Source organism: Strix uralensis, chromosome 1 (assembly GCF_047716275.1).
Source record: "Strix uralensis isolate ZFMK-TIS-50842 chromosome 1, bStrUra1, whole genome shotgun sequence".
NCBI classification, from domain to species: Eukaryota; Metazoa; Chordata; class Aves; order Strigiformes; family Strigidae; genus Strix; species Strix uralensis.
In genome coordinates, this window is record NC_133972.1 from 16,623,303 (window position 1) to 16,636,700 (window position 13,398).

General features: G+C 38.9%; 1 protein-coding gene across 2 annotated transcripts in view; it reads left to right on the forward strand.

The window, feature by feature from the left end:
- The window catches only part of CUL1 (cullin 1), a 54,731-nt gene extending 42,434 nt beyond the window's left edge, over positions 1-12,297 (forward strand). For both annotated transcript variants that reach the window (XM_074892587.1, XM_074892668.1), the window contains exons 11-22: positions 23-129; positions 1,275-1,323; positions 1,864-1,995; positions 2,527-2,644; positions 3,597-3,673; positions 4,442-4,573; positions 5,962-6,054; positions 7,371-7,418; positions 7,509-7,591; positions 9,105-9,210; positions 9,960-10,073; positions 11,669-12,297. In XM_074892587.1, coding sequence (XP_074748688.1) covers positions 23-129; positions 1,275-1,323; positions 1,864-1,995; positions 2,527-2,644; positions 3,597-3,673; positions 4,442-4,573; positions 5,962-6,054; positions 7,371-7,418; positions 7,509-7,591; positions 9,105-9,210; positions 9,960-10,073; positions 11,669-11,749 — 1,140 coding nt within the window. In that variant the 3' untranslated portion in view covers positions 11,750-12,297. The remainder of the gene's footprint in view (positions 1-22; positions 130-1,274; positions 1,324-1,863; positions 1,996-2,526; positions 2,645-3,596; positions 3,674-4,441; positions 4,574-5,961; positions 6,055-7,370; positions 7,419-7,508; positions 7,592-9,104; positions 9,211-9,959; positions 10,074-11,668) is intronic.
- Positions 12,298-13,398: the final 1,101 nt, after the last annotated feature.

Here is a 13,398-nt window from a genome sequence, read left to right on the forward strand (position 1 = left end):
CACTGTCTTTTGTGATTTATAGGCTTGTGGTCGATTTATAAATAATAATGCAGTGACAAAAATGGCTCAATCATCTAGTAAATCCCCAGAGCTACTGGCACGATACTGTGACTCTTTACTAAAGAAAAGGTACGTCTTCAAAGACAGATTATTATTTCAGGTTGGCTTTTAAAAGATTTTAGCATATGAAGTTTTATATTGTGTTTTCAGAAACAGAACTTAACATTTCAGGAAAAACTAATTATACCAAATTTTGAAGACAAAAATTTAAATAGGGCTGTTCCTAAAGATTATATGGAGTTTACGTTTATTTTTTAAAGAAGAGGGGGGTAAATAATAAAAAATCTGCAACCTTTCTTCCTTATAGGAAACTAAGTTCTATTTTTTTAATAAAACAGAAGGGGTTTTTTGGGGAGGGGGTGTCCCCCAAATTTGAGTTCTGTTACATGTTGTAAAGAAGAGACGCACATTCCATTTTTTCCATTAAAATTCTTGCTTTCCTCCTGTTGTTTTCTCTATATCTTCTTCCATCTGGGCAGAAATTGAGGAGGACAAAAACTGCTTTCTAATCTCCCATGGTTCGTAATTTAATTAAGGTATTTGGCTTCAAATGATTCAGCAGCTCCTACGCTGAGTTGGTATCAGTTCAGTTCATGCTGGATTGGTGTCAGTTTTGTCACTGGCAACTTCTTCTAGCTGTTTTGGGGGAGGAAAAAACCCACCACCAAACAATCCAAAACCAGAACAACTTGCTCACTTTTCCCTTCCCCATCCCCTCCTTCCTTCAGCAAAGGATTTATTTTCCCCTTTATAAATACTAGCTTTCTGCAGGGTAGATTCTGGGTATGCCTCATGGACAAGCATGATATGGAGGAAAACTGGAGGGGCCACCTGAGCTCTCAGCCAGTCAAGACCCAGCTCTACGAGCTGGTTTCTTTCCACTGTACTACCTAAGATAGTATTTAGGCAGGAAGAGAGAGATCTATGTTTAAGCCCAGAAATCCTGAGAAGCACCAGCCTATCAGGAAGTCCTGAGCAATTCATGGTCCAGGACTTCAACCTTTTGTTTAAAAATTGCATACTTCAGAATTGCTTTCATGTGGAGTAGTGAAGAGAACTGTTCATTTCATTACACTATTTCCTCTCTGAAGAATCTTTGATCCCAGAACTAATAAATCTGTGTTCCTTTATTTATGAAATTTCCGTATACATCCATATGTTGTTTTAATTCGGCAGTTTTGGGAGTCATTGAATATGCATTTCTTTAATTGCAGCTCAAAGAATCCAGAAGAAGCAGAATTGGAAGATACACTCAATCAAGTGGTAAGATGTCTATAAATACATCTCTTCTGTGTAAGCTTTGACAAGTTAGTAATATTTGGTTGTTATACAAGTCAGATGAGAGAAAACCTTTTATTTTTTATGTTTGATTTCATTACTTAGTATTTCAGCTCTTCAGTAATAATCTTCATTTTTGTGTGGCTTGTTGGTTATATTTTTTTAATTTAAAAAAAGCCCTTTACAGCAGATTTAAAGTGGCTAAATGGGATTTATGCTTTTACTTCATTTTTATATACACATATATATAATTTCTACAATATATTTTTATATAATTACATATACACACTACATAGTTATTCATACATAAGACTGTACATGTGGAATATACAGTTAATGTGTTTAAAATAGAATCCACATTTAAAACAAACACACACTACCCTGCACCCTCAAAAAAAAACCCCCCAACAAAAATCCCTGGCCTTAAAAATTTTAAGTGCAAATGAAGTAGCTACTGCTATAGCTTTTTCAAGACAAATGCTTAAATATTTTTTTTTTTCTTACAAATTATCTTGGCTTTTCCAGATGGTTGTCTTCAAGTACATTGAAGATAAAGATGTGTTTCAAAAATTCTATGCCAAAATGCTGGCAAAAAGACTTGTACATCAGAACAGTGCTAGTGATGATGCTGAAGCAAGTATGATCTCTAAACTAAAAGTGAGTATTCCATGACTGTCCCATGATCTACCATCTTGCAGGTCCTCAGCCTGCCTTGGAAAGCAATGATGTATGTCCTTTCATTTCATTATTTTATGTACAATAGAAAAATGCACAATCTAGGGGTTTGGGGGTTTTTTTACCTCCTCGGAGCTCGTAGTGCATGTCTGTCCACTGGAGTTAAGATGGAGTTAAACTTAATTATTCTTATTCAGATGACTGACATGGATATAATTATCCAGGGGAATGACTGCTGAAAAGTTACTTAATTTCATTAACCCATGTTCATTCAGGGTCAAGCAAAAGCCAATCTAATACTCTTCTCATTATGTGTGTTGCTTCATTTTTAAACATAATTTTCTTCAGTTTTTGATGACAGTTAAAGAGCATGTCTAGTTTGGATCAGTACTTTGAGTAAGGGAAATACTGAACTCTGTACATCTTAAGAAAATAGGTTCCGATGCTTTGTTCTTCTCATTCTCCAATGTCAAAAATGTGTCTTGCTGACATATCTGTGCTTTTAAAATACAGCAAGCTTGTGGTTTTGAGTATACCTCCAAGCTGCAGCGGATGTTCCAAGATATTGGTGTAAGCAAGGACTTGAATGAGCAATTTAAAAAGCACCTGACCAATTCAGAACCATTAGATTGTAAGTAATACATTTACCTAAGTTACTGTTGAGTAGTTTAGCTTCCTCTTATTTCTACAGAGCTAACTATATGAGGGAAATAATTGGTTTAGACATCATACCCCCAGAAGTTAGAATTTGTATTATTTTGACCAAGATAGATAGGATTTTTAAATTAGTCTTTTAGGTCTGTACTTTGTCTTCTAATAGCACTTTATATCTTCTGTTATGGGTAGCCTCCTCCTGATTTTGCAGCTCATGTTTAGGTATGTAACTAAATTAAGTTGAATATCCTGTCTCTTTTTTTTTTTTTTTTTTTTTGATTGGAAAGATGTTTTTGTTTAAACAGTTGATTTTGAGCACAACATGGCTTAAGTTCATACTTGTGTAAAAGTATTAAGGAAAAAAGGATATTGTGTTTTTAGGTTGCTAGCCCTATCACTTTTTTATAAAGAAATATTTTTTTCATTGAAGCACGTTGAAGCAAGTTCTTTAAAGAATTGATAATTATTTGTTGGATTACATTTGGAGTTGTATGTTGACAGGCCTAAATTTCACTTAGTTTTTGTATTATTCTTGCCCAAAATGCCTTAAAAGTATGTGAAATGTTTATTCTTGCAGTTGTGTACTGTGATGAGTTTTGGTTACACATAAAAATGAACACTTAAAATTTTTACACTTGCATGTTAAAAGAGAAGTCCATTGTGAGGGTAGAAACAGCGTAGTAACTTCTACAGATGAGAGGCAGTTGAGTGACTGTCACAGTAAATTTAAAGCGACATCTCACATGAATTCTCTTGGTTTATGATCTGAATAAAAAAAAAATAGGTAGAGCTTAATGACTTTTCACCATGTTAGTTTGAGCAAAATGCAGAACCATTTCTTATTTGTGTTAGAACTGGGACTGCATGTTTGAAGGAGGGGGAGGGAGCAAGGGGGATAACGCAGCTCAGCCTCTTCCCCTCTCTTCCAGTGGATTTCAGCATCCAGGTGCTGAGTTCTGGATCGTGGCCGTTCCAGCAGTCCTGCACGTTTGCTCTGCCTTCTGAGGTGAGGCGCTCGCACACGGTTCATCCCAATGTGGAATGATCGCGCGAGAAATTTGTTTTACAAGGCTGGTGTCCCCTCCCGTTTTGTTGTGTGTCAGAGAGGAACGGAAGTGTCTCTTTGTTTGCCTATTTGGCTGGGTTATATTTGGAACAAGATAAGTGAGTAAGGTAGTAGGAGAAAACTGTGTGAAATACTTAACTGTTTTCACCTCTGGAAAGACCCTGGTTAACGAATCTTTCTTCAAAACATTCAACAGTAACTGAAGCAAATCTTTATTAGTGTATTTTTCTGTGTATACTTTTATTTAAGAAAAATATTTCTCCCTGTTGCTTTGGCTTTGTCCAGTAAAATCTTTAGATATTATAATCATTAGTTTTCTGTTGAGTGCTTATCCAGAGCAGACAAGACAGGAATAATTAACATGAGAAATAAGTTTTAACTGCTGTTACCTGGAGGATGGAAGGTCGTTAAAAGAAATCACGTTTCTAGCCTTGCTTAATGTATCCTATAAGGAAGAATGGAACTTCAATACAAACCTAAATAAGCGTCTTTAACAACACTTTAAAGGGGAAACTCGTAACAAAGGGAAGTTTTCATCCAGTCTGAAGAATTTGAATACTTTGTATTTCTGTTTGTCATATTCAGACAACATGGCAGCCAAGGGTGATCAGGTTTGATTCTCCTTTGTTGGTTCCAGAGCGTGTACTAATAATGGTAAATTAAGGTAAATAGTATTCTTTATTTATCTGTTGTTGTTGTTTTATACAGTTAGAACGGAGCTATCAGAGATTTACTGCATTTTATGCCAGTCGCCATAGTGGAAGAAAATTAACATGGTTGTATCAGCTGTCCAAAGGGGAATTGGTTACCAACTGTTTCAAAAACAGATACACGTTACAGGTAAGGATAACATCATGCCAGTAGGAACACTTGGTGATGATTGCATCGAGAGGACGGGATGCAGCTGATGGCTTAAGACACGCGTTCACGCTCTGCTCCGCTGCTCTTGCCTTATGTGGATGACCTGCATAGACTCTTTACTCCTCATTTGGAGATAATTGCTTTTCCATACTTTAAAGGACCATTGTGCAGATAAATGTGTTTAAAATGGTGAAGCATGTAGATGTTGAAGTAGTGGAGTTCATGTGAATACCTGCGCCTGCACACAAATTTTAATAGATAATACCATGAATTGAGCATTATATATTGTATTTGATTTGTATGTCAAAATACTAATTAACAGTATGTAATGATATATCACAATTAAGTATTTTAAATCGTTCAGTTCCTTAATTGGGGGGGATGGGGGGGGAGTGTGTGTACATTCATATGTATACACACACATATATGTTTAGCTACTATTTACGATGCTCACATGCATTCATTAGCTTTATTCCTGTGAATAATACTACTGTCTTTAAATAAAGCAAAGCACAGATGCAAGACCTGATGGCAACAGATCTGTGTATTACTGAAGTGAACATAAATGTTAGCCCTCCCCAGATGGCTCTTGGTGTTATGATTAATAGAACCTTTATTATATGTTTGATTTATTTACTGTACTGATACTTAAGATCTATGTTTAAAAGAAAATTGACTTAGAAAAGGGAATGCATTACTTGTGGTCTAAGCAGGTGTTGAACTGGGTTGTGTGAGACCTCTTTGCATAAGATCTCACGCTGCTTATGCTTTCCTGTCTGCTTTCTCTCAAAAAGTAGACAGAGGAGGGAGTTCACAACAGTGAGAAGAAACAAGATAATCTCAGACTTTGAACTTGTCATCAACATATGTTAACCCTGTAGTGGTAGATGTGAATAAGCCACTGATAGCTGCCTCGGTTATAAATTTGGTTTCGTTATTCTGCTGGAGTTGGGAGGGTTGTGAGGATGAATACAGTAGTCTGTGTAGATTTTAATGAAGATTAAATGGTAGGAGTCAGGGAGTGACAGAGGAAAATAATTTAAAATTATGTTAGCAAGTAGAAAGATAAGACTTTGACACCATAATAGAAGATTTGATAAAGTGTTTGCTGCTAGTTAAATGATCATAATCTTAGGGTTTATGTTTAGATAATGCTGGAATGTAGAGTTCTGGTTGTATAAGTAACATCAGATTTTTCTGTATTGTGTAATGATTACCACTAGTTGGCTGTTATCTGTTGTCCAGATACTCCAGTGTATGTGTTTAACTTGTATTTTCTGCATTTGAACAGCCTGAAATTCACGTTTGTCCATTCTCATTCTCTGATTTCCGCTCTCTCCCCTTCATTCTCTCTTTTTGGATGTTAGGCATCCACATTCCAGATGGCGATTTTACTGCAGTACAACACAGAAGATGCCTATACCGTGCAGCAGCTGACAGACAGCACTCAAATAAAAATGGTAGTGACTTTGCACATTTTACTACACTCTTGTGAACGAGCCTTTTGGTCTTCAGGGCTCTTCCTGCTCTCATAAAACATCGGGATTAGACATGCTTGAAGCCAGAGTCGGTTTCTGTCCTGAAGGAACCACATGTGCTCTATCCTTGGTCAACTTACTTTCCTGGTTTACTTTCCTGTAACCCTAACTGCCTAGTCTTCTGATGAATCTTAGTGTGTATATCTTCCTGTTCATGCCTGGAGTGAATTGTCTAGCTTCCTGCTGAGCTTTGGTAGGAAGTTTTCAGGGGTTCACTACGTAAATTGTAATATTAAAAGACAACATTCTAGGAAATTCAGAGATTTCCCTAAATGATTGATCTGTGCATCTGTTTTTCTTTACATCTCAAGGCTTATATACATCAACCTAGTCAAGCCTGTAGTTTCATTGGTTCACTCTCTCTTGTGGAAAAAATTTTCCTCCTTTTCTTTCTAAGTAGATTTTATAGCCCACAGTTTATTTGGCAGCTGTGTCCTTTACTAGTAGGTTTGAATCAAGTCTGTTGGGACTTCTGGGAAGCTAGACAATGCCTAGTCAGTAAGATCTTTATTTTTAGAAATGCGTATCTAGAAATTTCCTGCTGCTGCTGGTTTACAGCAAACTCGGAAGTCTTATGGGGTTGCCACTTATTGTAGATGCTTGCTTGAAGATACATATACATATATATTTATTTATGTAAAGTAAATACTTGGTCCAAATTATGGTTGGACCAGAATAAAACTCTTTCTACAGCTGAAAATTAACTGCATGAAACCCAGATGATTTTCGCTGTGGTAAAATAGCAGCTTTGCGAGCCCGCACAGAACACTGAGGGTAGTGTAGCCACCTGGGTGACTGACCAGCGACAGTAACCAGAACAGATCCCTCATGTAAGCAAGAAAAGAAAAATATGTTCATCAGAAAGCAGAGGGTGCTTGCTTTCTGAGGTTTAAGCTTGCCATCGTATCTATATTTGCATGGTTTGGGAAAATTTATTTCTTACACTTATAAATCTGCTTGCAAAATAGCCCCTAAAACAGCACCTGGAAAGATCTGTTTTTTGGAATTAGTCTTTCTAAAGAATTTGATGTTATTTGACTGACCACAAGGAGAATGTGTCCTAACACCCACTTCTGTGAAGTACGTGTTTACTGCTTTTTTTTTTGTTGTTTTACTCATTTTGCAGTGTTCTGCACTCACTGGTTCTTAGTCTAAAAACGTGTATTCTTGCTGAAGTATTTTAAGTTAGAGAAAGGTGCTGTCTGTCTGCACTGATAAAATTTTCTGTAATTTTGTAGGATATCTTGGCACAAGTTCTACAGATACTGTTGAAATCAAAATTGCTTGTAAGTATTCTTGCTTTTTTATGAGCTGCTCAACATTCAGCAAAATGTATTAATGAATATTTACTTGTTTGTTTTATTTATTTATTGCAGGTTTTGGAAGATGAAAATGCCAATGTTGATGAGGTGGAGTTAAAACCAGATACATTAATAAAACTGTTTCTTGGTTATAAAAAGTAAGGAAAAACTTCAGCAGCATACATCACTTGTGTATAATGGGTAGCATCCTCTTTCTCTGCTTTCAAAATTGAGTAAAACCTAATATACCTGGGATGAAAACTCCAGGGTTCAAGTGCCAATTCAAATAGAGATCCAGCATGTACCAGCTTTAAAGGGGAGGGTTGGCTAGCAGGGGGATGGGTAAGATTTCAGCTATCCACCTTGGACTTTGGGTCCTTTTTGTTCCTTGATTCTTGTCTAATTCTTGTATAATTTATTTCTGGTAGGAAATTGTGCTGGTTTTTACCAAGGTGCATGACTTGCATGTGCTCAGCAAAATACATTATATTTTATAAGGTTACAGTAGTGTGCAGTGACAAGTAAAGGTCAAAGTCTTAAATGTTCATCCTCTAGAGATAATATGAGAAGATCAGCAGGCTCGTTTTAGAACTTCAGAGTGTACAGTGATTTGAGAACTTAATAAACATGATTTTCAGTAGTTTTTATTACCTACTTTAACCAGTGTTGATTTCAACGTTCATGTATTAAGCTGTTCGCAGTACTGCAGTGACCTTTTGTCATGCTTACCAGAGCATAGACATAAACACACATAAATTCAGTGAGGAGTTCAGTACTTCCTGAAGATAAGATCTCAAGTGAAAGAAACATTTTTAAACCTTTCCTTGTACCTCACCTTCTATCTGCTTTCTTCCCTCCCTGACCAATAATTAAAGGTTTGAGAATTCACGGTCAGTGGCGTTAATGCAGTGATGGAAACAGCTCAGTGTTGCTGCACGGTGCGGCTCGGTGGTTCCCAATTTATGGTGCACAAGACTATGCCAAATAAATATCAGATCCCCTCTCCAATGCAGCGTTCCCAGTGCAGCCAACAGGCTGAGCACTGCCCAGTGCTCCCTGGTGCCCTGGTGCTGAGGCTCCTTTGCCACTTGTGACACAGCACTTCGTCTTGAGAGCGGTCACGCCTGGCAGCGGGCTCACCCAAGCACAACTGTGGGCACTGGGCAGCGTGTGAAAGAAAGGCAGAATTCAGTTTTACAGAACAAATGGATTTCCCCACATTACGGTCAGAATCCAATCTGTAAGGTGATTCTGTTTCCACTGACTTTCTTTGTCCTGTTCACTGACTGGAAGCTTCTTACTAAACATAGAAATATTTCAAATATAGTGTAATTGTATGGTGCTAATTTGACCTAACAGATCACTAGGTTGGATTCAGTAAGTCATGAAATACACAAACGACCACCAAAAAGGTATTTTGTCTTTTTGGTTGGTTGTGATTTTTTTTGGTTGGTTGTTTGGCATTTGTTGGTTTGTTTGGGTTTTTTTTAAACTTCAGTAAGATTGTCTAAAAGTTTCGGAAGTGCCAAAGTTCCCTTTTGTTGTAAAGTACTTGTGGTAGTGTGGCTTTTACTTTGGAGTTGGGTTTTGTTTGGGGGTTTTGGGGTGTGTGTGCTTTGTTTGGTTTGTTTTTTAAACAGGCTGATTGTTTTATTCTGATTTTCTTTACAGCAAAAAATTAAGAGTAAACATCAATGTGCCAATGAAGACAGAACAGAAGCAGGAACAAGAAACTACACACAAAAATATAGAGGAAGATAGGAAACTACTGATTCAGGTGACTTGTTTTGCAGAATGTTGCCATGCTATGAACTTAGAATTCCAGCTTTGTAATCCTTTAGTGAAGCTTAGTGTGGGGTTTTATTAAAAGACAGTGTGCCCTTGCAGTGCACATTGGTGGAGCTAAAAATGTATTTACAGTGCTTTTAAAGGTGATGGGAGTCTGTAATAGAAAATGTAGAAAGGCAGGATAGGACACTTCTTCACATTTGTTCTAACATCATGTTGATGAGTGTTCGGGTGCTGTGGGTGCACACACACACCAGACCTCTGTCCTGGGTGAAAACTAGTAATATCTAAGTAGTATGGACTTGGTGTTTTTTCTATCATTTGGAATCCACTTGAGAAGCAAAGGGGCAGGAGAAGGAAATACAAATGTACTACTAAGAGTGTGTCACAGTAAGGTTAAATATCTAAAGAATCTAAAGAAGGCTTTCTGTTATACAAGTAGCTTCATGTTGCTCTTAGTACCAGTTGTACTGTAGTTATGACTGACCATAAGCAGAGTAGTTCTTAAAATTCCTGTCAAAACCACTTCTGATGACTGCACGCTACGTAGAATCTGAGTTCTTAAAGTCTGTGTGAGTAGTTGACGTTTGCAGGCAAGCTTCTCCCCAGCTGGTACTCAAGTTTGCTGTGGTGATGCTTCTGCACTAGCAGATGTGGTCTGCTGGGGAAGTAAAATGGCTTTATCCAGAAGGACAAGGAGTTTGCTCCTAAGCTCACCTTTCTGCCTTTGCTGTGCAGGCTGCTATTGTGAGAATCATGAAAATGAGGAAGGTTTTAAAACACCAGCAACTGCTTGGAGAAGTGCTAACACAGCTGTCCTCGAGGTTCAAGCCACGAGTTCCAGTAATTAAGGTATGTGAGAACCACATTTCTGAACCTGTATTTCAGGAGGTGAGGAGGATATATATAGACAAAATGCACGCTTCTGAATTAAAAGGGAAGCTAAGGAGCTGAGATGGGTAAGGACAGATTTTGGGAGTTGGAAATGAGTAGGAAATATTTTAACCAGAAGTATTCATAGAAACATAGAATGGTTTGGGTTGGAAGGGACCTCAAAGATCGTCTAGTTTCAACCCCCCTGCCATGGGCAGGGACACCTTCCACTAGACCAGGCTGCTCAAAGCCCCGTCCAACCTGGCCTTGAACACTTCCAGGGAGGGTGCAGTCACAGTCTCTCTGGACAACCTGTTCCAGTGCCTCACCACCCTCACAGTAAAAAAACCTTCTTCCTTATATTTAATCTAAACCTCCCCTCCCTCAGCTTTCACCCATTACCCCTCATCCTATCATTACAGTGCCTTGTAAAAAGTCCCTCCCCAGCCTTCTTGTAGGTGCCCTTCAGGAACTGGAAGGCCGCTCTAAGGTCTCCCCAGAGCCGTCTCTTCTCCAGGCTGAACAACCCCAACTCTCTCAGCCTGCCCTCAGAGGGGAGGTGCTCCAGCCCCCCAATCGTCTTGGTAGCCCTCCTCAGGACTTGTTCTAACAGTTCTGTATCTTTCTTGTGTTGGGGGCCCAAGAGCCGGACACAGCACTGCAGGTGGGGTCTCACAAGAGCAGAGTAGAGGGGCAGAATCCCCTCCCTCAACCTACTGGCCACACTTCTCTTGATGCAGCCCAGAATCTGGTTGGCTTTTTGGGCTGCAAACGCACGCTATTGGCTCATGTTGATCTCATCATCCACCAACATGCCCAAGTCCTTCTCCCCAGGACTGTTCTCAATCCACTTATTACCCAGAAATATTGTATTTCTCTCACTGTAATATGCATGTTTTGTATTGTTGGCAGTGGTAAAATAGCTTGGTTGCATCTTTCCACACTAGTGCTGGCTTACAGCAGCCTCTGCTCCAGGCTTACCTCTTCCTGCTCTCCCCGTTGCGGGAGCACCACTGCTTGTGGACTAGCTCAGCAGAACAGCTTCCTGACCTCTTCTAGAGTAAAAACATTGGGGATGGGAGCGGTGTATTTAATTATTTGTTCAGTGGCCCCACCAGTGGTTTTTACGTCCACACCTGAGGGGATAGAACAGGCAGTAGAGAGCGGTTGCATAAACCAGTGCTGAAAGATGCACCCGCTCAAGAGGCGAAGTAGGCAGCTGGTTGCTGCAACTGCTGTCTTTAGTAACATTACAATAAGCGCTCTGCATCTTGGTTTAACTCTTGAACTGCTGTCTTACTGTGAAGCTGCTCAGCAGACTGAGGATCAGTTGATCTCCCAGTCACTGCCCTGGAATTGGCACCCAGTAAGCGTAGTTCAGTGTAGTAGATTGGTGAAGTCTGCTTGGATGGGGTCAGAAACAGGCGAGTGAATTACCGTGGTTTGTGCCCTTTGGCTACTCCCATCCTCTACTTGGCGTGAAACTCAGTGGCCAAAATGGTTCAAAGTTCGTAGCGACCACGGAGGGGGCTCTTCCGCCAGCGTCCCACCGCTTGGGTTTGTTTCTCCCACAGAAATGCATCGACATTCTGATTGAGAAGGAGTACTTGGAACGCGTGGATGGTGAGAAGGACACCTACAGTTACTTGGCTTAACGTTTTTATTAGCAATTACTTGACTGTGTGACACTCGGCAAATAGGTATGTGATGGAAAGAATGAAAGCAACGGAACTTCATAGCAGCCACCCTGCTGCCATTTGGACCTCCCTTTTTAATAACTGAGACCAGGACTCCCATCAGCCAGTCTCAGATTTACATCAGAACTGCTCAGGATTGATACATTTCAAGTATGTAAATATGGACACCAATGCCATTTAACCTAATTTAAGAACAGAAAGGAATCAAACCCTTCTCCTTTAAGGGTTGCATGCTACTGCATTTAAATCAATACATTGGCTATATGATAAACAGCTGCCGTCACAGGCAGCACTTATAAATGTTGGCAGCACTTTGAGAGCGAGTCTGAATGGACCCATGTGTAATCTGCTATGAAAAACCATTTGTATAGTGTGTTTCATTTTCTAATGTGTGATAAATAAAAAAAAAATTAAAAGATTTCTGTACAAGTTGCATTTGGCTTTATTGTTTTAAGTTTCATGACTTATCTTTCTAAATGTAAATAAAAGGTATAATGGTTATGAAAGCTATAGAAATTCGTTTTGCTTTTCCTCCTTCTCCCTGTTTTCTGGTGATTTAAGCACTTTTTGTTTTCTGTGGAAATTAATTGTCATCTGTCATGAAATGTGCCTGTTACTACTTTTTTAAGAGGAAATGTCTACGCTTTGAAAAGAAAAGGTTGTGACAATTTCACAGGTATGTGGAATAGAAAATACTTGGAATACATGTGGCAATACTTGGTCATCTGAAATTGGAGCTGGTTTTAATATTGTTCAGTTTGCCATAAAGTGCATCACACTTGCCTAGATGCTGCGCTGAATAAATAAGGTTTTAGGCTGCCCCTTTCTTTGGCTAGAACAGGAAATTGTGCTCCTAAAGATTAATTCCCATTAAATGCAACCTGTGATGGGAATTAAAATATCTTTGAGTGTTACATGTACATTGATTGACCAGGCTTCATTCCATTCTTCTCACAGAGTTTTGTGTTCATTATATACATGTGAAATGAGTATTGGCTTTCCAGATGTTGCAAGCAAAATGCTGCCATCCTCACAGGTCTCAGTTTTGGTAATTTATATCTCCTGTTCTCATGGTGAAAAGAACCAAACTTCTGCAGCCAAACCCTTTTTCCCCTTAGAATTTGTGATTTGTTCAGGGTTTGCTCTGGCATGAAGAAAAGGGAGCCAAGTTTTGTGTTGATACTGTTTTTTCTCTGAGGGAAATTAATTTTTCATGGTTATATTAAACTCTGACCTACAAAAATGTCTGGGTTTTAAAGAAATAAAAATGGAGCAGTATTAGATGTGATCCAAACTTGTTTGGAAAATGGGGGAAATAGTCTCAACCCCACTTGAGATTTTGCATGCTTGTTATTCTTATTCTGAAAGAACTTTTATTTGCACTGAAGCATGGGTAAGAGAAGCATCTTGCTGTTCAATTTTCAGATTGCTTTTTGAAATTTAGAAGGATGGAGTATGCGATGCTTTTGGAAGGATGGAGTGTGTGGCACTTTTAAGATGCTGTTTGTGTTTTGTTTATGTAAACCTTCCTTGCAGAAAGTTCAGTGCTAGTAGATTTTCGTAGCAGGATGTAAGAGTGGTGTGGTGAGAGAGGAGCAGGCTCAATG